This window comes from Macaca mulatta, chromosome 7 (assembly GCF_049350105.2).
Source record: "Macaca mulatta isolate MMU2019108-1 chromosome 7, T2T-MMU8v2.0, whole genome shotgun sequence".
Taxonomy (NCBI): Eukaryota; Metazoa; Chordata; class Mammalia; order Primates; family Cercopithecidae; genus Macaca; species Macaca mulatta.
Genome location: NC_133412.1, coordinates 154402886 through 154427912, shown reverse-complemented (window position 1 = coordinate 154427912; position 25027 = coordinate 154402886). Strand labels below are relative to the sequence as shown.

The window sequence follows — 25027 nt, the reverse complement described above, 5'->3', positions numbered from 1 at the left end:
ATATGTTGCATATTGCAGTTGATATTATTAAGACTATATCCTAGGGAATAACTCGCATTATTTTAAAACAAATTTTGGCAGAATCTCCTTTAACATTTAAAAGATTTTTAAATGTTGTGGAAGATAATTTTGAATTAATAAATTATTTCTGGGATAAAAATTAGTGGTCCATCTCTACTACTGGTTAAATCTCCTTTATTCTAAAGAGCAGATGTATTTAAACAAATTGTAGGTCAGTTATTCAGGAAAAATTGATTTAACATTTCTGTATATTTTACATTTTACTCTATTGTTTTTAGTCAGTGTTTCCTTCATGTATTTCTGAACATAATCAGTATAAGCTTTGTACCAGTGAAAGTGTTTTAGGTTTTTGTGGGTTTGCATTATTACTTCTGATTCAGAAATATTCAGCAGAAATACATTTGTTCTTTCTAATGGCTCTGTTTGCTTTAGAAATGAACTAATCATAAAAATGTGAGATAATAATAGTGGAAGGCTATTTCAGGGAACTTCTATTAAACCATTGTTTTCAGTTCATTTTTATGAAATGATTGGTCTAATGCATTATTTGTGTTTGGGCTGTTTTGTGGAATACAAGAAGAAATTTTAATAGTTACTAAGTACAAGGTGGTTTGTGTATGGTACGTGACTCAGCAAATACCTGTTATGCAGCTTGAATTTGGGGGGTGGGGTGTGCAGGTAGTTACTGGGTCATGTATTCTGTATAGAAACTATTATGTCGGTTTGCTGGTAGAGGAAGAATTGTTATCTTTCAAAATACGAATTATAGGCCCTTGATATTTCTAAATAATATTTTTGTTGTTTTTTTTGTTTTTAAATATTTCTTAGTAGTATGTGGTGGTTAATATTTCCCTTAAACTTAGATAACCTTTAATTTGCTTATATAGACAAGATTTATCTTAAATTGGATAATTGAGTATTCAACTTAAACACGGATCAACCTGGTGGGCTATCGTTAAATTCTGGAGACATAGTGGGCATTTCAGGCCCAAGTTGTAGAAATTACTTAGGTTTTCAAGTGGCAACAAGTTTATTTTCTTGGAAAGCTATATACCTAGAGCCCAGACTAGACAGTAGTTGAATTATTAACTTGGTTTAATAATTTTCCAAGTTTGTTGACTTCTCTGACACTAGCATTTCCAAAGCAGTTATTTTTTTAAGCTTTTCTAGATATGGGTAGTTCTAAAAATGTATAGGTTAGATTGAATATATGAATGGTTGGTACCCAAAGAAGATTGAAAAGAGAGGGAAAAAACTACCAAAATGTGTAGCTCTAGTGGGATACAGGAAAATACTTAAAGTACAGAATAGAAAACGAGAGAATGGCATAATTCTTTGTGGGAGGACAGGAGGAGAAAACTCTCCAGAACTCTCCAGGAAGTCAAGAATTTGTCCTGGATTTTAAGAAATTCATAATATAATCCCATGTATATCTTTATAACTTAAGTGTCACATGCTAACTTCATTTCAAAATGTTGAAATTAAAGTTTGCGACTGTCACCCAGGCTGGAGTGCAATGGCGCAATCTCAGCTTACTGCAACCTCACCTTCCAGGTTCAAGCCATCCTCCCACCTTAGCCTCCCAAGTAGCTGGGACTACAGGTGTGCACCACCACGCTCAGTTAATTTTTGTATTTTTTGTAGAGATGCGGTTTCACCATATTGCCCCAGCTGGTCTCAAACTCCTGAGCTCAAGCGATCTGCCTGCCTGGGCATCCTAAAGTCCTGGGATTACAGGTGTGAGCCACTGTGCCTGGTGTGGCTTTTCTTAAGAATTACAGAATTTTTGTATTAATCTGTTCTTAATACATGTTTCACCTAGAATATAATGCCAATATGTCCCTTTTTTTCTTTGCTAATATGACATCTTAGAAGAATTGTCAGCTATACTCCCAGTGAAGTCTTCTGATATAGTGTTCTTTATAGATATCTGTTGATTTAGTAGAAATTTTAAAAGTTAAGAATTCTAAAAAGTAGACAGTTACACTTCTACCTCAAGGAAATGGGGATAAGGAAACAGTGGGAAAGGAAGCAGTAATGAAATAGCTATTTCATATGTTGTACAGCATTGTTAATGTGGGTATTGTCTAAAAGTGTATAGGTTAGATCAAGTATAGGAAGGCTTGGTACCTTAAAGAAGATTGATGGGACGAGAAGGAAAAAAAGAGCTACAGTACCTGTGAGATTTACTTAGAACACCTTCTCTAGGGGAAAAAACCCAATGATATTGTTGTATTTAACGACTTAAAATAATTTAGTAGGTTGTTTAGGCTAGGTTGATCTTTCTTGTACCATTTTATAAAATGGGATTTAGCCTTACTAGATTCTTAAAATTTTGATATATTCTAAACAAAAAGTCTCATATACTATTAAAATATGCTAGAGATAAACAGATAGTATTATATATGTATGTGGTTTTGATATTTTTTCTTTGTTTTTTTCAGAGTGCTGCTGCTACGGCAGCTACCTTAGCACTCCCTGCAGGTGTGACTCCTGTTCAGCAGATATTAACAAATTCAGGTAATTAGGAATGATGGAACCATTTTAAAATGTAATTCAGAAAATTGTACTATCTAGCCCTTAGGTTTTGTCTTCTTTGAAGGACAGAAAATACTAATATTTCTTTTACCATTTGGTTTAGGTTATTAAAATAACTTTATTTGAGGGCTGTAACACATACAACTGTAATCGTTGTTGAGGATACAGTAAAGAAGATGCAGATTGTACTTGAACCTTTGATCTGTGCATGATAACCCTCTTATTGAAGTATGATTATATAAAAATGCTTACTTAGTTTTTTATTAAACACATTTACCATGCCAAGTGAGTATTAAACTTATTTGAACTTGTGATATGAAAGTAATTCCTAGAGCATATTAAGAGCAAATTTATTGTATGCTATTATTATACATAGTATCTCTTCATTGACAAAAGACCAATGTCTAGCTCATGTGTTTTGGCATATTAGTACTTGAAAAATTTATTTACATGGATTTTAAGTGTCCCCTGTCATCTTGATTATATAGTTATTATTTATTTTCTATTCTATGTATGTATGTTATTTTTGTTATTGTAAATTTGTGAAATTAGGGGCTTATCTTGCTACATGTTTAATAAGATGTAATTTGCTTTTTAATCAATTCAAGATTCTGGGTCATCTAAAGGAACATATTGAGGGAATTTGATTCTGTGTGAATTGTATGATGATAACTGGTTAGCGAACTTTTATTGCTTTTACCAATTTTGAAGCAAAGTTCTGTGGTACTTTGTTTGGTTCAAGATATTAAATGAGCTATTAAGCTTTTGTTCCTTTAAAACTTTAAAAATGAACAGCTCCTAAAGTGTCTGATCTTATTGCTCTTTCTTGACTCCTAAGGTTAGCAAAGATAATGTAAGCTTTAGTCAAGTCTCATAATCTGTTGTTAAAACCTTGTTGGAAATAGCTGAATGAGGATGTAAATATAAAAAATAAAACATTTTAAGGAATGTATTTGAACATGGCGAGAAGTCAGAGAAGGGGAGGATTATGCATACTGTGTATGAATGATAGTCTTTAATAAAATTGTCAGTTTTCTTGATAATTTCTTGTGCCTTTGGTGGTATGAAAGTAAATATGAATTCATTTCTTTTGAGATGGTCACTGCTAAAATGATAACTTGGAATGCATGCTTTTTGCTTTAGGCCAGCTTCTTCAGGTGGTCAGAGCAGCCAATGGTGCCCAATATATCTTTCAGCCTCAGCAGTCAGTGGTTCTACAACAACAGGTTATACCACAGATGCAGCCTGGTGGAGTACAAGCTCCTGTTATACAGCAGGTAAAATAATCTTCTATTATGATCAGTATGGGGTTCTGTTTTCTTCTGTATGTATTCCCTGGGTACTTTCCCTCTTCTTATATGCACAAAAGACTGTTCTTCAGTGCTATAGACCCAGTTGTTTCTAATTTCTCCTGTATACAGCTTAACTTAGATTCAACATGTATTAAACATGTATTAAAAAATTACTGTTGTCTGTGCCCATCCTTCATCATCCCCTCAAAGGTGGCAGCACTCTCCTTCCAGCCTTCTAAGCTGTTCATTCGGCCTTTATTCAATAAGCAGTTACTGAGTCTCGGGCTATTTATAAGGGTCATGAGATTTAGGAGTGAATGAGGCAGACATGACTCTAGTTTTATGGTGCTTACTCTGTTTTCTGGAACTGGTTGTGTAGAATCCTCCCTTTTCCTTACCTCTAATATCCAAGGTATCAAGCCCTACCAATTCTTGTTAATAGTTTTTCTTTTCTTTTTTTTTTTTTTTTTTTTTTTTTGAGATGGAGTCTTGCTCTTTCACCTAGGCTGGAGTGCAGTGGCGCAATCTTGGCTCACTGCAGCATCTGCCTCCTGGGTTCATGCCATTCTCCTGCCTCAGCCTCCCGAGTAGCTGGGACTACAGGTGCCCACCACCACGCCCGGTTAATTTTTTGTATTTTTAGTAGAGACGGGGTTTCACCATGTTAGCCAGGATGGTCTCCTGACCTTGTGATCTACCCGCCTTGGCCTCCCAAAGTGCTGGAATTACAGGCGTGAGCCACTGTACGCGGCCTTTTTTTTTCTTTAACTGCAGTTTTGCCATGGTTGCAGTCCCTTAATATGTTTGACACTGTTTTTTTTTTTTTCTCAGCCTCTCTTTTCATTTCCTTAGTTCATAGTGTCCATAATTTGTCAGTAAATGCTGTATTGTCTCCTTAATGGTTTCTCTGCCTCTCATCTTATGCCCTCCTAACCTGGCTGATTTATAGCCATCTTTTTTTTTTTTTTTGAGACAGAGTCTCGCTCTGTCGCGTAAGCTGGAGTGCAATGGCACAATCTCATCTCACTGCAACTTCCGCCTCCTGGGTTCAAGCGATTCTCCTGCTTAGCCTCCTGAGTAGCTGGGATTATAGGCACGCACTACTGCGCCCAGCTAAATTTTGTATTTTTAATAGAGACGGACTTTCGCCATGGTGGCTAGGCTGGCCTTGAACTCCTGACTTCAGGTGATCTGCCTGCTTTGGCCTCCCAAAGTGCTGGGATTATGGGCATGAGCCACTGCGCCTGGCCTGTCTTTCTAAAAATCTTAAAACCTTTTAACAACTTTTCATTGCCTACTGAGAAAAGCCTAAACAACTCAACATGGTTTATAAGATCTTTTTGTGGATCTTGTTTCTTTGAAGTCTTCAGGTTTATTTCTTGCCATACTCCCAGGTATTTTCTTTAGCTGCATTTACATCAAAATAAACACTTGGATCTACTTGTGTTATATTCTTGTGCTGTGAGCACTAAAATGAAAGAGGAATGGTTATTTTCTTGAGGAACTTATGTACTTTATTTGTTTATGTGTCTGTCTCTTTTTTAAATGTCAGTAAAATAGTATGACGATAGAGACAAGATCAGATCAGTAATATTAATCCAGTTTATTTACATCTTTCCAAAATTATGTACTGCTTTCACTTCTGGGTTTCACTTGATGTTACGCATCTCTTAAGAATGCCGTCTGGCAACTCCCTGCACTTCCCCTAAACAAATAGAAAAACCTGGCTAATCTCCTTAAAGCAGCGGTCCCCCAGCTTTTTGACACCAGGGACTGGTTTTGCGGAAGGCAGCTTTTCCACGTACTGGGCAGCAGGGATGGGTTCAGGATGAAATTTTAATTCAGACCATCAGGTGTAAGGAGTGCACAACCTCCATCCTTGCATGTGCAGTTCACAGTAGGGTTCCTGCTCCTATGAGAATCCCATGCTGCCGCTGATCTGACAGGAGGCAGAGTTCAGATGGTAATGCTGGCTCATCCACCACTCACCTCCTGCTGTGCAGCCCGGTTTCTAACAGGGGTTGGGGATCGCTGCTTTTAAGCACAAACAGAAACTCAAATATTATTTACTAATAATATAAGTAATATTTGATCATGCTTTGTCCCCCAAGTTGAATTTGGTACACTCTCTTGTGTTCCCATAACACTATGTCATATTTGTACTACGTCTTGTCTCTGTTTGAGTTGTTAGTGCTTTGTCTATTTTACCTTTTTTTTTGTCTTTTGTGCTGTTACACCATGTGTAAGCGTTTTAAAGGAAATTCTGTGTCTTATTTTTGCATTCCTTGAACCTAATGGCAAGTAACAAACATCAAACATCCAGTCCTCTTTTATTGTAATACGTATAGTATGTATAGTTAATATTTGTTAGTGTATATTTTTTCAAGCTGTGGCTTACTTTAGAATCTTAGATGCAGAACCTGGAAAGGAACTTTAGAAATCTGATCTGGTGGTTTTTAGAAAAATAATTAGCGTTTATCTCACACTGAATCAGAATATTAGTGTTATGACCAAGGTATCAGTACTTTTTAAGCTGCCAGGTGGTTCTTATTTGCAGCCAGGGTTGAGAACCATTAATCCTAGTCTGACAGTGAAATGGCAGAGGCCAAGAGAAGTTAAATGACTTGCTTCTACTGTATTTATGTCTGACTTTAGACAAAAGTAGACCCAGGTTGGCCAGGCACGGTGGCTTATGCCTGTAATCCCAGTACTTTGGGAGGCGGGCGGATCACGAGGTCACGAGTTTGAGACCAGCCTGACCAACATGGTAAAACCCCTTCTCTACTAAAAATACGTAATTAGCTGGGCATGGTGGCATGTACCTGTAGTCCCAGCTACTCAGGAGGCTGAGACAGGAGAATCGCTTGAACCCAGGAGGCATGGGTTGCAGTGAGCTGAGATTGCACCATTGCAGTCCAGCTTGGGTGACAGAACGAGACTCCATCTAAAAAAAAAAAAAAGGTAGACCCAGGTTTTCAGATTCTCAGTCCCGTGTTCTTCATGTGAAGGCAGTGTATAACTCTTGGCCTGGTATCTGGCATATACATAGTATGTGCTCAGTGAATGAAGCAGTTATCTTTAGAAAATCCTTATTTTCCAGAAATTTGATAAAGTGGAAATTTAGTGGGTCACTACACTAGTTAAACATTGCTTTTGTACTTTATTAGTTTTAACTGTGTGTGAAATATGGCCATTCTGGTGATTCTTCAGCATTTGTTCCTACTTCTGTGTACCGTACTTGATCCTCTTAACTAGTTACTGTTATGTGGTTTTCTTTTGCTTTAGGTACTGGCTCCTCTTCCTGGAGGTATTTCACCACAGACAGGAGTCATCATCCAGCCTCAGCAAATCTTATTTACAGGAAATAAGACTCAAGTTATACCTACGACAGTGGCAGCACCTACACCAGCCCAAGCACAGATAACTGCAACTGGCCAGCAGCAACCGCAGGCCCAGCCTGCTCAAACACAAGCTCCATTGGTCTTACAAGTTGATGGAACTGGGGATACATCGTCTGAAGAAGATGAAGATGAAGAAGAAGACTATGATGATGATGAGGAGGAAGACAAAGAGAAAGATGGAGCTGAAGATGGGCAGGTGGAAGAAGTAAGTTTCTAGTAAAATACTTACAATGATAATCTACTTGATTATTTCCATTTTTAGTTGGTGCAAAACTGGTAAATTATATCCTATTTTTTCAGAGACAGGTGCTGTACAACGTAAGATTTTAAAGATAAAGTTAGATTGATTTAACTTTAGTAAGGTTTTTATATTCTGGCTATATTTATCTTCATAAAATACAACTATTTCATATAGCTGGTAATAAATTATAACAAATTAAATTGTATTAATATGTGTAGTAAAGAGTACAGGTAATTCTAACTCTGGCTTACACATTTATAATGTGGCTTAAACATAAGACATTGGTAGATAAATAGATGTGGTTAAGCTTTTCTTCAGTAATATAAAAAGCATGGCAACATTTGGGGAGAGAGCAAACTCAAGAACCAAATGTCACAAATTTATTAAATATTTAAAACCTTTTGGTCCATGTTCTGTACCATTTCCTTAAAAACCCATGTACCCTTAATGTCTGTGTTCTTCTAGAAGCATGTAAGTATGCCTTTGTTTTCCTCACTATTCCAGCTTAGTTACTAGGCTCCAAAAACTATTTGTCCCACCACAGTTTTCATTTTAATTGCCTTTGTTAGCCTAAAATGCAGTCTTCTTGTTTCTTAGTACAAAGTTCTTCTAAATTAAGTAATTTTTTTTTTCTAAAGAAAACATAGTTTATTATTGAATATTGAATAGACACAAATGAATAGAAATGTTTCAAGATAAAAATCATCCTGGTGCCCACCATCTGGTTAAAATAAAATTCCATTATTTAAAGCGCCTTGGGTGCCTCTCCCTAATCCCATATTCTTTCCTAGGCCATCAAAGTACCTTTGCTCATACATTTGTGTTGATTATTAATTGCTTTTATATTTTACCATATATATTTATATTCCTAAATAGCTTATTGTTTAGTTTTGCATGTTTATAACGTAAGTGAAGTAATTATGTATTCTTCTGCAAGTTGGTTTTTTTCCCTCAAAATAATATTCCTGAGGTTTATCCAAGTTGTTGCTTATAGCTATAATTATTTTCATTGCTGAATATACCATAATTTTATTTATCAATTTTTCTAATCCAGTGGACATCAGGATTGTTTCTAATTGTTTACTGTTACAAACAGTTATAAAATATTGTAGTGTATGTCTTCTGGGGACACAAATGCAAGAGGTTCTCTAAATTTTATACCTAAACATTGAACTTCTGGCTCCTAAGGCATGCACTTCTGCAACTTTACAATAAAATGCCAAATCACTTCTGCCATTCAGTACATAATTGTGCAGATGTCCATACTGCCTTATCAATACCTAATAGTGTCAGGCTTCCTAATTTTTGCTGGTCTGATAGGTAGAAAATAGTATTTCATTTTGGTTTTAGTTAGCATTTCCTCACTTAGGAGTTGTAGCCTCTTTTTGTATATTTATTTGATATTTGTGTTTTGTGTGGAAGTGCTTATTGAGGTCTCTTGCCCATATTCCCCCCTAAATTCTTTATAGTTTGAATGCTACTCTAAGTAACATGTTTTATTACCTTTTCCAGTTGTTTATTGGTAGTATGGAAATATGTAGAGCGTTTAATATTCATCCTTGAACCAGCCACCTTCCTAATGTCTTTTGTTAGTCCTCATAATGTATCTGTAGATTCTTTTGTATCTTCTGTGTAGACATTCACATCTTATGAAGAATGGCAGTTTTTTTGTGGCTTGTTGGCTAAGCCTTCCAGAACAATATTGATTAGAAATGGTGATAGCAGGCACCGTTCTCTTCTTCTGAAACTGAAAATTAATCTTTGCCATGCGTCACTGTTAAGTTTAATGTTCATTGTGGGTTTTTTTTTTTTTTTTTAAATGGATATCTTCATCAGGTTTAAGTACATTCCCTTCTTTGCATTGCTTTGTTTTTTAAACTGTAAGCGGATGTTGCATTTAATTAAACAGTTTTTCTGCGATGATTGTGTAATTTCTCACTGTAATGTTATTTATAATGAATTTCATTAATTAATTTTCTATTTGTAAACCAATCTTGTATTCCTGGGGTAGCATAACTTGATCATTTTATATTTCTCTTTTTATCAATTACTGAATTCATTTTGTTGGGGCCTTTTTTGTAGATACTTATGAGTGATAGATACTGTCTGTGATTTTCTGTTCTCATTCTCTTATGAGGTTTTCAGGTTACATTAGCTTTATAAAATGAATTTGGGGACATGTTTCCTCTATTTTGAGCTCTTTTTTTTTTTTTTCAAAGATTGTATTTTATTCTTCTGTTGATATTTATTAAAACATGCCACTACAGATACCTGGGTCTAGTAATCTCATGCCCTTCAAGTATTTTGTTTCCGTTTGAGACCTTTTTGATAAATTATGTTTTTCTAGGACTCTCTGTATATTTATCTAAATTTTCAAATTGATTAACATAAAGTGAATCATGATATTGTCTTTTTGATGCCAGAATCCTTTGTCATCTTCATTCCTGATATAATTATTGTGCCATCTCTTTTTTTCCTGTTCAGTCTTCTCAGGGGTGTGTAGATTTCATCAGTGTTTTCAAAGACTAAACTTTTAGCTTTATTCTCTCTAGTGTGTTTTTCCCATGTTATTCTTTTCTATTCTATTCTGACTTAACTGTTTTGTTTGTAAAGAATATGATCTGTGTGATGTGTGAATCCTTTGAAATTGCTTGAGACTTGCTTGATTTGGTCAGTTTTTGGTTTTTGGTTTTTGTATATGCTTTGAAAAGAATGTGTTTTCTGCACCTGTTTGGTACTTGTATGTGTCTGTTAGACTTACATTTTTACACTGGCAGTAGGTTTGCTCAGATGCTCTTTGTGTATCCTTGATATTTTTTGTGTGCTTGATCCTTTCTTTTCTTTTTTTTTTTTTTTTTTTTTGAGACGGAGTCTTGCTCTGTCGCCCAGCCTGGAGCGCAGTGGCATGATCTCGGCTCACTGCAGCTCCACCCCCCGGATTCATGCCATTCTCCTGCCTCAGCCTCCTGAGCAGGTGGGACTACAGGCGCCTGCCACCTCGTCCCCCTAATTTTTTGTATTTTTAGTAGAGATGGGGTTTCACCATGTTAGCTAGGATGGGCTCGATTTCCTAACCTTGTGATCCGCCCACCTCGGCCTCTCAAAGTGCTGGGATTACAGGCGTGAGCCACCGGGCCCGGCCACTTGATCCATTTTTTACTACTGAGTGAGATATGTTCATGTCTCCTACTATGGTAGTTGATACGTTTCTTCTTGTTTTTCTGCCATTTTTCCTTTTTATATTTTGAGCCTCAAAACAGGTGCATGTAAGTTTCACATTCATTGTTTTTTTCTCAGTGAATTGAACCATTTATGATCATATGTCTTAATTTATTGCTAGTAATTTTTTGTTAACCATAAAGTCTGTTTGTGTAATACTAATAGAGCTGTACCATCTTTGTTGTGGTTAGAATTTGCCAGGTACAGCTTTTTTCATTCTTTCACTTTTCAAACATTTTGGATCTGTAAACTTTAGGTTTATCTTTTTAAGGTAGAATATTGCTATTTATGCTATTTGTTGCAAAACTTTTACATCAGCCAAGACTGTTCAGTAGGGACAGAATAGTCTTCAACAAATTATGCTTGGACAATTAGATATCCACATGCAAAAGAGTTAAGTTGGACCCCTATGGCATACCATATACAAAAATTAACTCAAAGTGGATTAGGGACCCACATCTAGGAGCTGAAATTATAAAACTCTTAGAAGAAAACATAGGGATAAATCTCCATAGCTTTGGCAACAGTTTCTTTTTTTTTTGAGACAGAGTCTCGCTCTGTCACTCAGGCCAGAGTACAAGTGATGCGATCTCGGCTCACTGCAAGCTCCACCTCCCGGGTTCACGCCATTCTCCTGCCTCAGCCTCCTGAGTAGCTGGGACTACAGGTGCCTGCCACCATGCCTGGCTAATTTTTTGTATTTTTTTTTTTTTTAGTAGAGATGGAGTTTCACCATGTTAGCCAGGGTGGTCTCGATCTCCTGACCTTGTAATCCACCCGCCTCAGCCTCCCAAAGTACTGGGATTACAGACATGAGCCACCGTGCCCAGCCGCTGGCAACAGTTTCTTAGACATGACACCCGGAGTACAAGCAATCAAAGAAAAAGTGGACTTTGTAGATTAAAAAGGTGTTTTTTATCTTTGTTTTTTGAGACAGAATCTCACTCTGTTGGGGCTGGAGTGCAGTGGCATGATTGTGGCTCGCTGCAGCCTCAGCATCTTGACTTCCGGGACTAGAGTGTTCCTCCTGCCTCAGCCTCCTGAGTAGCTGGGAGAAAATATTTGCAAATCATGTATTTGATAAGGATCTACTATCCAGAATATATAAAGAACTCTTAAACAGTGTAACAACAAAAAGATAACGCAGTTAAAAACTGGCAAAGGACTTGAATAGGCGTTTCTCCAAAGAAGATACACAAATAGGCAACAAGCATGTGAAAAGATGCTCAGCATCATTAGTCATTAGAGAAATGCAAATGAAAACCACAGTGAGATAACCACTTCACACCTACTAGAATAGCTATACTCAAAAAAGAAAGAGAAAATAAATGTAGGTGAGGATTTGGAGAAATTGTAACCCTTGTGCATTGTTGGTGGAAATGTAAAATGGTACAGCTGCTGTGGAAAACAGTTTGATAGTCCTCAAAAATTAAGTATAGAATTATCCATATGACCCAGCAGTTCCACTCTTTATATACACAAGAGAACTGAAAATATGTTTTTCAACAAAAACTTGTATATGACTCTTCATAGCAGCCCTATTTATGATACCTAAATGGTATAAACCCAAATGTTCATCAGCTGATAAATGCACTGATAACAGTGGGATATTATTTAGCCATAAAAAGGAATGAAGTATTCGTATATGCTGCAACATGGGTGAACCTTGAAAACATGCTATATGAAAGACATCAGCCACACAGCACCATATATCATATGATTCCATTTATATGAAAAATGCAAATCCATACAGACAGCAGATTATAGATTGCCAGGGGACAGGGAGAATGGGGAGTGACAGCTTAATGGGTAAGAGTGATGAAATGTTCTGGAACTAGGTAGTGGTGAATGTTATATACACTATAAATGTTCATTGCACCTGAATTGTACATGTACAAATGCTAAAATGGTGAATTTTGTTAACAAGAATTTTACCTCAAAAAAAATTTTTTTTTGAGATGGAGTCTCACTCTGCCGCCTAGGCTGGAGTACAGTGTCACAAACTTGGCTCATTGCAAGCTCTGCCTCCTGGGTTCCCATCATTCTCCTGCCTCAGCCTCCCGAGTAGCTAGGACTACAGGCACCTGCCACCACGCCCAGCTAATTTTTCTGTATTTTTAGGAGAGACAGCGTTTCACCGTGTTAGCCAGGATGGTCTCGATCTCCTGACCTCGTGGTCCGCCTGCCTCAGCCTCCCAAAGTGCTGGAATTACAGGCGTGAGCCACCGCACACGGCCTAGAAATTTTTTTTCATTTTACATTGATGATACCTATTTTAAGTTAAAGAATATCTAGACATAATTCTTTTTTGTTGTTGTTGTTCTTGTTGTTGATATAGAGTCTCAGATTGTTGTCCAGGCTGGAGTGCAATGGTGTGATCAAGGCTTATTATAGCTTCAACCACCTGGGCTCAAGTAATCCTCCCACCTCATCCTCCTGAGTAGGTGGGACTATAGGCATATGCCACCATACCTTGCTATTTTTTTTTTTTTTTTTTTTTGTAGAGATGGCATCTCACTGTATTTCCCTGGCTGGTCTCAAACCCCTGGCCTGAAGTGATTGTCCCGCCTAGGCCTTCCAAAGTGCTAGAATTAACAGGCATGAGCCCCTGTGCCTGTCCATAATATAGTCTTGATTATTGTCCTCTCTACTTTCATTTTGTCTTCTCTTTCTGCATTTATTAGAAATCTCAGTTACATCTTTTATCTTCTGTCTCAATTGAAGCAAAATTTAACATGGTTGGTTATTTTATGCTCTAGTTAGGTTTTATCTTGGCCCCTAACTCTCTTTAATGCTGAGATTTCCTACTTTCTGCCTTTAAGAAAAAAAAAAGTCTGAGTCTTAATTCCGCTTCATACCTCTACCATAACCATCATCATGCTAAACATGCTGATTTGTATTTAGAGTCCAGGTTCTTTAACGTAAAGACAACAAGATAGACTGTTAGCCTATTGCATTGACCTTCTTTTCTCCTCTAATTTCTCCACTGTTAACCTGTTTTATATGATTTGTAGTACAAAGTGCCATTAGCTCCTTTGAACCTTCATATTAGGTCCTCTTCTAGGCATCTTAAACAGTTATTGTGGAGAATTATCTTCTTGAACTGTTTTTAAAGAATAAAGAAAATAAAGATAGGCCGGGTGTGGTGGCTCACTCCTGTAATCCCAGCACTTTGGGAGGCCAAGGCAGGTGGATCACAAGGTCAAGAGATCGAGACCATCTTGGCCAACATGGTGAAACCCATCTCTACTAAAAATACAAAAATTAGCTGGGTGTGGTGGCGCGTGCCAGTAGTCCCAGCTACTGGGAGGCTGAGGCAGGAGAATCACTTGAACCCGGGAGGCAGAGGTTGCAGTGAGCCGAGGTTGCGCCACTGCACTCCAGCCTGACTACAGAGCAAGACTCTGTCTCAAAAAAAGAAAAACGAAAATAAACATAAACATCTTTTCAGACTTACAAATTACGTAGCTTAACTAATTTAATTATATTTAATTTCTTACAAGATTTCAGTAATATTGGCAAACTGTTAAACAGCTGATTTGACAGTATTAAATTCATGACGTACATATTATGCATTTGGCGTTTGGTTCTCAAAGAACATCAAGGTCACTATATTTTTTTTCAGTGAGTATTAGGCCTTCTTATAGTAATACATAAATAAACTCTCCTTTTATTTGTAGGAGCCCCTCAATAGTGAAGATGATGTGAGTGATGAGGAAGGACAGGAACTCTTTGACACAGAAAATGTTGTTGTATGCCAATATGATAAGGTAAGGATATCATCTTCAGATTACTGACGTTATTTGTGTTGTAATTTCTTCCCTACGTTATTCTTTCTGCCTTATTGAAACATTTGCGCAGCTGATTCATACCTCTTAAATTCATTATGAATAGTATGAAAACACTGTTAAAGAGTTTTGTGGATTATTTTAATAGAATGAAAGATTAATTTCTTAGCTTTACCTTTGAAAAATAAGTTATGAATGAAATGAAAAGAGCTACGATCTTTTTCTATTTAGACAGTCTTTCAACTTGTAAGCAGAGTAAACAGCCACTTTGAGGTTGTCCTTTATGGTAATAGCTCACTCAATGAGATAATTCTGTTTTCTATTTAGCCTCAACTATCTCAAAACCAGAAGGGTTCAGTTGAATATAACTGTTATTATTAAGGAGAAGACTAAGGCAATGAACAGTACTAAAAACAGATATATTTTTACTGAAAATCATTTAAAATATTATTTAACTTTGCTGTAGTTTGCTCACATTAAGGAATTTTTAAACCAGATACCGTGAAAACTAGCCATTGATTCCTTATGTTCTTAATTCTTAAACAGGGTGCTGCTTTCTAAGTATTTTTGTTAGATTTATTTGTATTACTTCTGAGATTTTTGTTTTTAAGACATTTAAACTGGAATACTTTTTTTTACTGCAATCATTAAATTTATAATACAGCAAATATTACGTTGCATTTATAATTTTAGTAGAGATTTTTACCACATGATGAAAATTCTAACAGAAGCTTATTATTTAACATTTATAGAGTGCAGAAATGTACCAGACACTATTCTAGGCCCTGGAGATGTAGTTATGAACATGTAAAATTCGTGCCCTGCATGAAGTTTCCTTTATAGATGAAGAAAATCTTAATTCTGTTGCATTTATGGAAATGAATGTGATAGGTAGCCGTGCTTACTTCAAACAGATCTATAGGGAGAATGCCAGTACTATGGATCTTATTTGCTAATAAAAAGGTGGAGTTAGACTAGTTTTTTACCAGTGAAGTTATAGAATAAAGACAGTAAGGTCATTGAGAGTTTTACAGCGTTCATTTTTGTGCATAATGACTTCTGAGAGACTATTTTTAAAACCATATACCATGCGCATTATAACAAGTGTAATTTCCTGTTAGATACACATAGAGCCAGACTATGAGGTTAAAACAAGAGATACCATTAAATCTTTATTGTTAGGAAGTCTCAGAGGATCTCCTTGCAACCAAATTATCCAGAACACAATTTCATGATGAGATGTCAGATTTATCAGGCAACAGAGGACCTTTGTTTTCGCCTGACTGAAGAATATACTTCTAAGTGTCTTCCTACTTTAAGACAATGGTTGTATTCTCCTTTGGCACAAACTGTACTTATAGTAGTTTAAATGTTAAAATTGGTTTGTTTTGCTCCCAGAGACATTACTTTAGTGTTTTAAATTAATAAGTGGAAAATAGCTCTAAATAGTGTGCTGGATGATAAATAATTTTAAAATTTGCAGAGGTCTAATTTTGAGAATCAAATGAGTTGCTCTGGAGATTGGAGGGGAGTGGTGACTTGATGTCTTTAGCCAATAGTAAAGAATAGCAGTGTTCTGTGACTGCATAAAATGAGGTTGGATATTGTTTGAGCCAACTTGAATTTCAGGAATGTAGTTTTGAAGCCTAAACTTTAGAATGTCAACAATGAGTGAATTTTAGAAGAGATCATAGAAGAAATAATAAAGCTTGTATTGCCAATCAAATGAGAATCTTAGTTAAATGCTAATAATATGGCAGAGTTCCTGCTTACATGTGGGTGGATAAGGGCTGATACAGCATTTGGCAAAAATAGCATCAGATGTAGGTAAACTTGCTTTAACACATTTTTAATTAGGAAATTTAAGAGGGCTTTCTCCTGGCTTTAAGAACATTCCCTCATGAAGGGCTCAGGGCCAGGAAATGGATTGCTTTTTTAGTTGTGACTTTGTACTTCTATTAATATAAAAATATTTTTCATTTATTATATTACCCAACATGACTTCATTGTTAACTGTGTGGATTATTTGGCCCATGAAACTTTCCTACATTTATTTTTTGCAAATTGTCCTGTCCTGTGACAAAATGCAGTCAATTTCTTTACTTGTCTGTAGAATCTCTATTTCCTGGCTGCTCATCACTTTCTTGTTTTTGGCTAGTTAAGCCCACTGTCTTTCTGGTTGCAGTCACTTGGTTCATGCTGGAAATACATTTATATACACGTTTGTAGGATAAATACTACTTTATAGGAAATCAAAGAAAAGGAGGAGACAGAGGTCTTTTCATGCAACAAATACTTACTGTTTATGATGTCCCTGGGCACTATTCTTGGAGCTTGAGATACACTAGTGATCAAAACAGAACAGTCCCTGCCGTTGGGAAGCTTACTCCAGTCAGGGGAGATAGATGCTAAAACAGAATAAATTAGGATTTATTTATTTATTTATTTAGAGCATAATAAAAGATTAATATATTATGTTAGAAGCTGATAATTGGTATGGAAAAATAAAGATCAGGGAAAGAGGACAGGTTTGGTTTCAGTTTTAAATAGGATAGTCATAATAGGTCTTTGGAGAAAATGACATTTTAGCAAAGACTTGGAAAGAGTTAGCCCTATTGTCTGGTGGCAGAGTCTGTTGTATGTGAGGAACAGCGAGGAGGCCTGTGTGGCTGGACTGGAGTGAGGGAAGGGGAGAGTACAGTAGTAGGTGGAGAGGTAGAGTAAGGGAAGGTGGATGGTAAGGATTTTGTAAGGACATGGCTGTTACTCTTAAGTGAATTAGAATGTTACTGGAAGGTTTCAGTGAGACAAGTGGTATGAACTGATTTAAATTTCGAAAGGATTACTTTGCTTTCTTTGTAGAGAGCAGAATATGAGGAGGAAGCAGAGGTTGCTGAAACAAGGAAGACTATTTAGGGGGATATTATTATAATTCAAATGGGAGATAATGGTGACTCAGCCTATGGTGATGGTATTAAAGTTGGTGAGAACTAGTTGGATCTTGGATTTGTTTTGAAGGAAGAGTGTTAACAGGATTTCTTGACTCTGAGATGTGTGGTAGAAAAGAAAGAGGAATCAAGAATGACTCTCAAGATTTTTTGATGAGGATTCTGAAAGAAGGATGGTGATACCATCAATTCAGATGAGGAAAAGCTGCATGTGGAGCTGGTTGGACATGCCAAGTCTGGTATGTCTGTTAGACATTCAAGTCATCAATCTTAAGATGCTACATTTAGCATTTACGTAGTGTATTTAGACCAGAGGTATAATTAGCTCTTAGTCCAGCAGTCTCTGCCCTACCTGCTGTTTTACCTTTATTGTGCTTTGTTTTGCTTTAATAAGTAAGAAAAGTTTGAATCCAGAAGAAGAACATGAGAGTGGTTTCCAAATAAGATGAAGGTTGTTTGATAGAGTGATTTTTTTTTTTTTTTTAAAGTCTCAAAAAGCAGAGCTGGGATCAACAAATGGAAGTTGGAGAAGCAGATTTCAGTAAGGGTAAACTCTGAAAGATTTTACAAGAGAGCTGTTCCAAAAAGGAATAACTTAATTTGAAATTCTTTGCTTACTGTTTCTAATCGTATTTAAGCAGATACTGCACAACCATTTGCCAGGAATATGTCATAAAGAATGTTTGCACTGGGAGGTTAGGCCATGGAATTTTAGGAATGAGATCTTGGAAAATGTCTGTACCTGGCCGGGCGCAGTGGCTCACACCCATAATCCTATCACTTTGGGAGGCCAAGGTGGGCGGATCACCTGAGGTCAGGAGTTCAAGACCAGCCTGGCCAGCCTGGTGAAACCCATTTCTACAAAAATTAGCCAGGTGTGATGGTGAGTGCCTGTAATCCCAGCTACTCAGGAGGCTGAGGCAGGAGAATCACTTGAACCTGGGAGTGGGAGGTTGCAGTGAGCTGAGATCGCACCGTTGCACTCCAAGCCTGGGCAACAGAGTGAGACTCTGTCTCAAAGAAAAAAAAGAAAAAGAAAATATCTGTACCTGTTGAGCATTTCTGCATTATTATGTGAAACAGACTGATTTAGTAAAAAGAGTACTGGACCAAGACTTGAAAATCATGATTGTCACTTAGTAGCAGTATACCTTTGGTCAAGCCATTGAACCCTATCCAAGCTGTCATTTCTTCTTCTGAAAATGAAAGCCTGAACTAGTTGATTTTTTTTTTTTTGTTAGGTACCTTTAGATCATAGAATAGGGAGAACCATGGGGCCTTCTTTGCAGAAGATGTGGAACTTGAACTGAACATTAAATAATTAGTGTGAATTACTGGGAAAAGGAAGAAAGGTCACTTCAGTTCATTAAGTTTTACAACTCCTCTCCCCCACCAAATCCATGGAATTACAAACAACTAAGGACTATAAGTGAAGGCAAAGATGGGAGTGCCCAGAGCCTGCCCTTCGGCTCTTTTTGTTTAACTGTGGATGTACATAGTTTTTGAAATCTGCTGTAAGTGACTGGATGATTAGCATCCTTTAGATGTATATTTAAAATACTGCTATGTATAAGGTTCCACGTTAGGTCTTGAGAGCGCTATAAGGAGTTTTATTTTGGTAGAAGAAGCGAGTCCATACTTGTATTACTTAACAAATAATGTAAGAAATGTCAGTGAAAATACCATTGGGAATTTAACAGTGGAAAAGAATAGTTTTAGCTGGTAAGATTTGGGAAAACTTTGTGGAGGATAGTCTTTTGGAGGTAGACCTTGAAAATATGCAAACCTGGTAGAGAGAGAAGACATTTTGTAAAGAAATATTTTTTAACTATTTTAATGAACACAAGTACTAAAAGCTATAAAATAGTACTAATTACAGATAAATTTGTTTTTAAACCCACCTAGTGAGGTTTTTTGTTTTTTTTTTTTTTTTTTGGTGTGTGTGTGTGTGTGTTTGTTTTTGTTTTTTGGTGAAAAACTTTATTAAGAAACCAATTTTTAGGCCAGGTGCTGTGGCTCACACTTGTAATCCCAACACTTTTGGAGGCTGAGGCAGAAGGATCACATGAGGCCAGGAGCTCGAGCCCGGCCAGCACAACATAGGGAGACCCTGCCTCTGCAAAAACAGAATAAACCAGTTTGTAAATACAATACTGTAAATACTGTTTTGTTGAGGTGGGGGGGTGTGGGTGTGCGTGCGTGTGTGTGTGTATGGATGGATTTTTTGTTACTTGTTTTCTCTGTTTTCTGATTGTATCTCTCAATTTTTTAAATTTTGCTTTCGTTTAGATACACAGAAGTAAAAACAAATGGAAATTTCATCTCAAGGATGGCATTATGAATCTTAATGGAAGAGATTATATATTTTCCAAAGCCATTGGAGATGCAGAATGGTGAAGAGTTGCTTTTTTTCTTTTATAAATAAAAGAAACTTAAAAAAAGTTTAAAGCGGACAGTTTGAAACTTGGGGCATACGCCAACCAAAACTTCATTTCTGCATGTCAGAAAAGTGCAGTAGAAGCAAAGCTACTGGAACAAAGATAGACCTTGACAACATAGACACTACTTACTGGCAAGCCATGGAACTGTAGCACCTGGGGTTGTTGGGTGGGAGGGTTGGGGTTTTGTGTAGGAAAACCATAATTGTTGATTTTAAATACAGGTACCTGCCACCGGTAATTAGCATGTAAAGCTTTGTCTATATTCCTTCCTCCAACTTGGGTTCAATCAGAAGATACTTGTTGGAATGAACTGAAGAAACTTCGGTTTTGATAGATTGAACTGAAACTGCTTATTGTATGTGGTTATATTTGGTAAAAGTTGCGTGTGAGCTTTTTACAAAAGGGTAAGAATTGTGTTGAATTTTAATTCACTTGTATAAGAAAACAGTTTAAAACTCTCATAGTAGGTCTTAAATATTTTTACTTGCTATTCTCCCTCAGTGATATATACCTCTTCCTTTCCAGCTTTATGAAACATCTATTTAAGATTTAAAGTTATCAGTGATCATAGTTTGGAGATAAAATTTGACCCAGGAATGAATATTTATTTTAATTAGGTTTTCATACTTATTAAATGTAATTAAAGACTTGAGTCTTGTCTGAGTTCAGTGGAATTGAAACGACAACTTTAATTTCCTTACAGAAAAACTTAATTTGTTTCTTTTAGTGCCACACCTTAAAAAGAAACCCCAAACTAGCTCCTCAGGAATATAGTTTTATTTTGCAAGCATACCATCTAGCTGAAATTGTATACACATGAATATATGTAGACTTTTCCTGTTGGGCTGAAGTGTGTGCTTATAAATGTGTTTAGTTTTTAAGCTAAACATCCAGTAAACAGTCTGTGCATTGATTAGCATAGGGCAGGTGGTGAGGACCTGGATTTTTATTAAACAATTTAGTAATTATAAAAGTTTCTTGTGTTTACTAGTAAAGAATTTTAAAAATCTATTCTAATTCAACAAGTTTTTAAAATCAACTTTGTAATTTGAGGGGAAAATTTGGGGGGAAGAGGTGGGTGGGCCACTAAGTTACCTCTCTTTCATTTGGTGGCCCTTCCAGGCCATTGAAAATAAAGACGTTGGCTCCAGTTTGCACATCGGGAAGAAAGCATAGAAATTTGACTTGTATATTAAAAATAATAGAAATGTAATATGTATATTAAGAATGCATAGGTCTGTATTCTGTAAGGGGCTCTGAAGAACAATATGGCACTGCTGTGTTCAGTGTGAATTCGCTGCCTGGGAGAACTGCAGGAATGCTTGTCTTCACCATTGTGTTCTTACAACGAATTCAACTTTCCATGGTTTATCTTGACAAAATTTACATGTGTTTAGGTTACTTGTATATTGATATATTTTTTTAATCTTCAGTTTTTGTCTTCCTTTTGCCTTTGTGTTTTCAGAAGTAACACATAAACACTTTTTAAAGTACATTACAAAGAAGAAAACTGTGAGCTACTATTATATAGTATTCCTTTTTTAACACAAATCTTTTAACTTTAAAAAAAGGCAAAAATTTTTTTTTCAACTTCCCACCCAGCTTACCACCTTGATCTCTTTAAATTATGTTCTAAACTTTGGTGTAAATGGTGGTGTCTAGCATGCTAGTAGTTAGATTTTATTTAGCTGCCATAACTGGTAATACAGTTTTTATTTTGACTATATTAATTAGTTTTTTGAGGGGAAGTTTGTTTATTCTGCGACTCTCAAAGCACACAGAGGTTTTAGAATATATATTATTATTAGTGAGACTGAGAGAAGAGGAAATGGGAGGGAGTAACATCACAGAAGTCCTGTTGTTCAACTGTTCTTTAATATAGTTGCTAGTAGGTTTGTATTTACTCAATAAAGCTTAAGTCAGTGACCTGAACTACCTATAAAAATTCAGCAGTGCTGCAGTGTTGCTTAAGTGAAACCCTTTGGCTATCTAGTAGTTTTTATGCTACTGAAACTTGGATTACTGTATGATACTCAGCTTGTCTTGGGCCGTCTATGTAGACAAACATTCGTATTCATAGTAGCATTGTTTACTGGCCTGTTTTTATAACTTTATTTTTCAAATATTAACAACCACTGCTTTCAGAGTGGTTATTTTGTTATTTTTGAAGCAGGAAATAACCCTTTGTATTTGCACCTGTGTATTGCATATTAATTATGGTATACTTGGCAAATGCTTTTCTTTTACCTGTGAAAATTCTGAAGGCTGGTCCAAGCTACATTGCATACCAAATTGTGCTCTTACATATTATTTGCATTTTGTCTTTTTTAATCAAATAGCATGTTTTAGTTTTATTATAGTAGCTTTTGCTGTAAGAATGTCACTTGCTTATCTTTTATTGTACTTGAATTCTTAATCATGCTTTTAACATTGTATTTAACAAATCATTTCGTATTAGGTTCCATTGAAATGTCATTCCTTTGAAAAGGCAAGGGATTTCCACTTTGAGAATTTTAAAATGAAAGTAGCATGTTTATCTAAAGGCAGAAAATAGTTCAGACTTGGTATTATGAAAATAAGTAATGGTTTCTGGAGAGGATTTGTTTAGATTTGCACAGATGGTGATGGCACCTTTTACTTAAAAAAACATTAATCAACAGTGCTAAAGAAAATTTACCCAAAATTACAAGATAAAACATGGAAATGTGTGCCTTTCAGTATACAAACTCTTGCTTGGTGGTCATTTGTGTAATCAGACCATTTGAATGCCTGAGAGCATGTTTAATTTCTGTGGAGTGCCACATATGGCTAAAACAACTCTTTAATGTGCAATTAATTTCTAGAGTAAAATGTCTGTTATATGAGGGGGATCTTTATATTGGGCTTTTCTATTTTTTAAATGTTCACATTTCTTTCTGTTAATTAAAATGCCATCATAATGTCACATTTACACTGTTGCCTCTTTTAAAAGCAAAGCCACTCTGTTCTAAGATTACATCAAGACGAGCAGTGTGTAGTAATTAAAATGTATGCTTGATGAGCATAATAGATTCTGGTTTTAGGAAATAACATATAGCTTTTATATGAATATTTTCTTTTGCTGTAGTGAAAATCAAAGATTTTTTTTTCCTGGCTTTTATGGAGGAATGAAAAGAGTTGTCTCCCTCTAAGAGTAATTTTTGATTCTCATAGCAATAATGTCACCATTCTTACCAGAGGGTGAATACCCCTTGTATAGGAAAACAGACGTAATTTCCTCTTGGGAGTTCTCTTTATGACTTAGCATTTTCTTCCACTTGAGAAAATTCCTGTTTTTCCGATTATTTCATATTGAACTTTTTTTTGAGCTTTTGTGCAATGTAATAGTTTGTTGATCCATCTTTGTACATTTTCATTTCATGTCTTTCTTCCACCTACCTGTCAGAATCAGCTATAGCAGATTTTGAATTCTTTAGTTAAAAAATAGTTGCTTTATTTGTTTCCTCATGAGTTTGTTAAATAGCTTTGCATTTTAGTCCTCTATTATGCTATGGAAATGATTATGAAGTTTATATTCTTCCCTTTTTAAGCCTGCCTTACTCTGTCTTTTGTCATTGTCTATGGTTTAATGAAGAACACACCAAACTAACATTTTTGTTTATTTTGAGGAACAAAAAAACTTTTTCTCTTCTCTTTTAAGGGAAGTTACTACACATTGAGTTAGTAATTACTCTTTCAGTCAAGGTTCCTTAATAAGTCCAGTCTGCATCAGGACTATGATTTGGGGGGCAGGGCTAATCCTTTTTGCTGTTCTGAGCTACTATTGTCAACTGCTGTTGTACATACTGTTATGTGTAATGGCGTAAATATATTTATTATGTTTGTAAAATTCATTGCAGATCAAGGTTGCTCTTCTGTGATATATGGGATATTATGTTTTAAAGACCATCTTGGAATACAATTAGAGAACTTAGTATTTTGATGTACTAAGACCTATTTTAAGTTTAATATTCTACCTTTGCAAAAACTTTAATTAAAGATGTTATTTAAAAAAAGTAATGTTGCTTGCTTTGCTTACTAGTATATGGCATTGTTATAGATAATTGAATAAAATACAATTTAGAAAGGAAAATGCTTTACATTGTTAATGAGAATTCCATTTAACAACAAAAAGATGCTAAATTCTGTACCTTAAAGATAAGTAGGTTGAGATGTCAATTTGAATTAGTAAACTGTGTTGCAAATTATTAATAGTAGCTTTTAAAAAGTTGTATTTTCCAGGCACACAGGAATTTAGGTTGGGCAAATTCACATTAACAAATTATAACTAAAAATTGGTATAATTAACATTGTTTTTAAAAATAAAGATTACTCCTTGTGAAATATTAATAATTAACATATTGTATTAAATGAGTATTTCTACTCCAAAGTATAGATTACCTAGGATAAAAACATTGTTATTTCTGTGTTTAGCCAAACCACGTCCTCTTAGTTCAGAGGTTATAAATAATTGCATATTAGGAGAATTGGGTTACTGAGGTTTGTATTGCATATTGAATATATTTTGTGTTATTTCAGAAGATACTAAATAATTAGCAGGTATTTTAATTTTATAGTTAATTTAGCTGAATCATTAAGAACCTCACCTTTTTGTATTTTTTTATCCTGTTAACAGACTATCTAGAAAACATGCAAATTTTAACTATTAACGTAATCATAATAAAGATATCTTATTTATTGCCAGCAAATCTTGTATTTTGCAGTTTAATTGAAGCTCCTACTTTGATTAAGCTTAAGCTTTTGGCTTTTGTTTCTCTATCTGTAAAATGACAAGATTTTGAGGATGAAATGAGGTGTGATGCATGTAAAGCTCTTAGGCTGGTGCCTAGTACATGGTCAGCACTCAGATGTCACAATTATTTGCTTAATTTCATAATTATTTGCATAATTTAAAATTACTTGTGCACCAGGAAAAAAAATTAACGATCAAAAGTAGCAAAAACAAATTGAGAGTCAGTGAAACACAAACAAGCCTGGGAGGGTAAGTTGGTGAAACAATGCATCTGGTTACAGCAGAAAGTGTCAGAGGGAAGAAAATTGAGTGCTGGGTATGGGAGAGGGGTAATGAAACAGTGGGAGGGCTTTTAAGCTCCCTCTCT

At 35.7% G+C, this 25027-nt stretch overlaps 1 protein-coding gene across 2 annotated transcripts in view; it reads left to right on the top strand.

The window, feature by feature from the left end:
- The window catches only part of GTF2A1 (general transcription factor IIA subunit 1), a 46339-nt gene extending 21723 nt beyond the window's left edge, over window positions 1–24616 (top strand). The window contains exons 5-9 of one of the 2 annotated variants that reach the window (XM_015144262.3): window positions 2466–2541; window positions 3703–3836; window positions 7137–7457; window positions 14393–14482; window positions 19738–24616. In XM_015144262.3, the coding sequence (XP_014999748.1) occupies window positions 2466–2541; window positions 3703–3836; window positions 7137–7457; window positions 14393–14482; window positions 19738–19845 (729 nt within the window). In that variant the 3' untranslated portion in view covers window positions 19846–24616. 2 annotated transcript variants of the gene reach the window in all.
- Window positions 24617–25027: the final 411 nt, after the last annotated feature.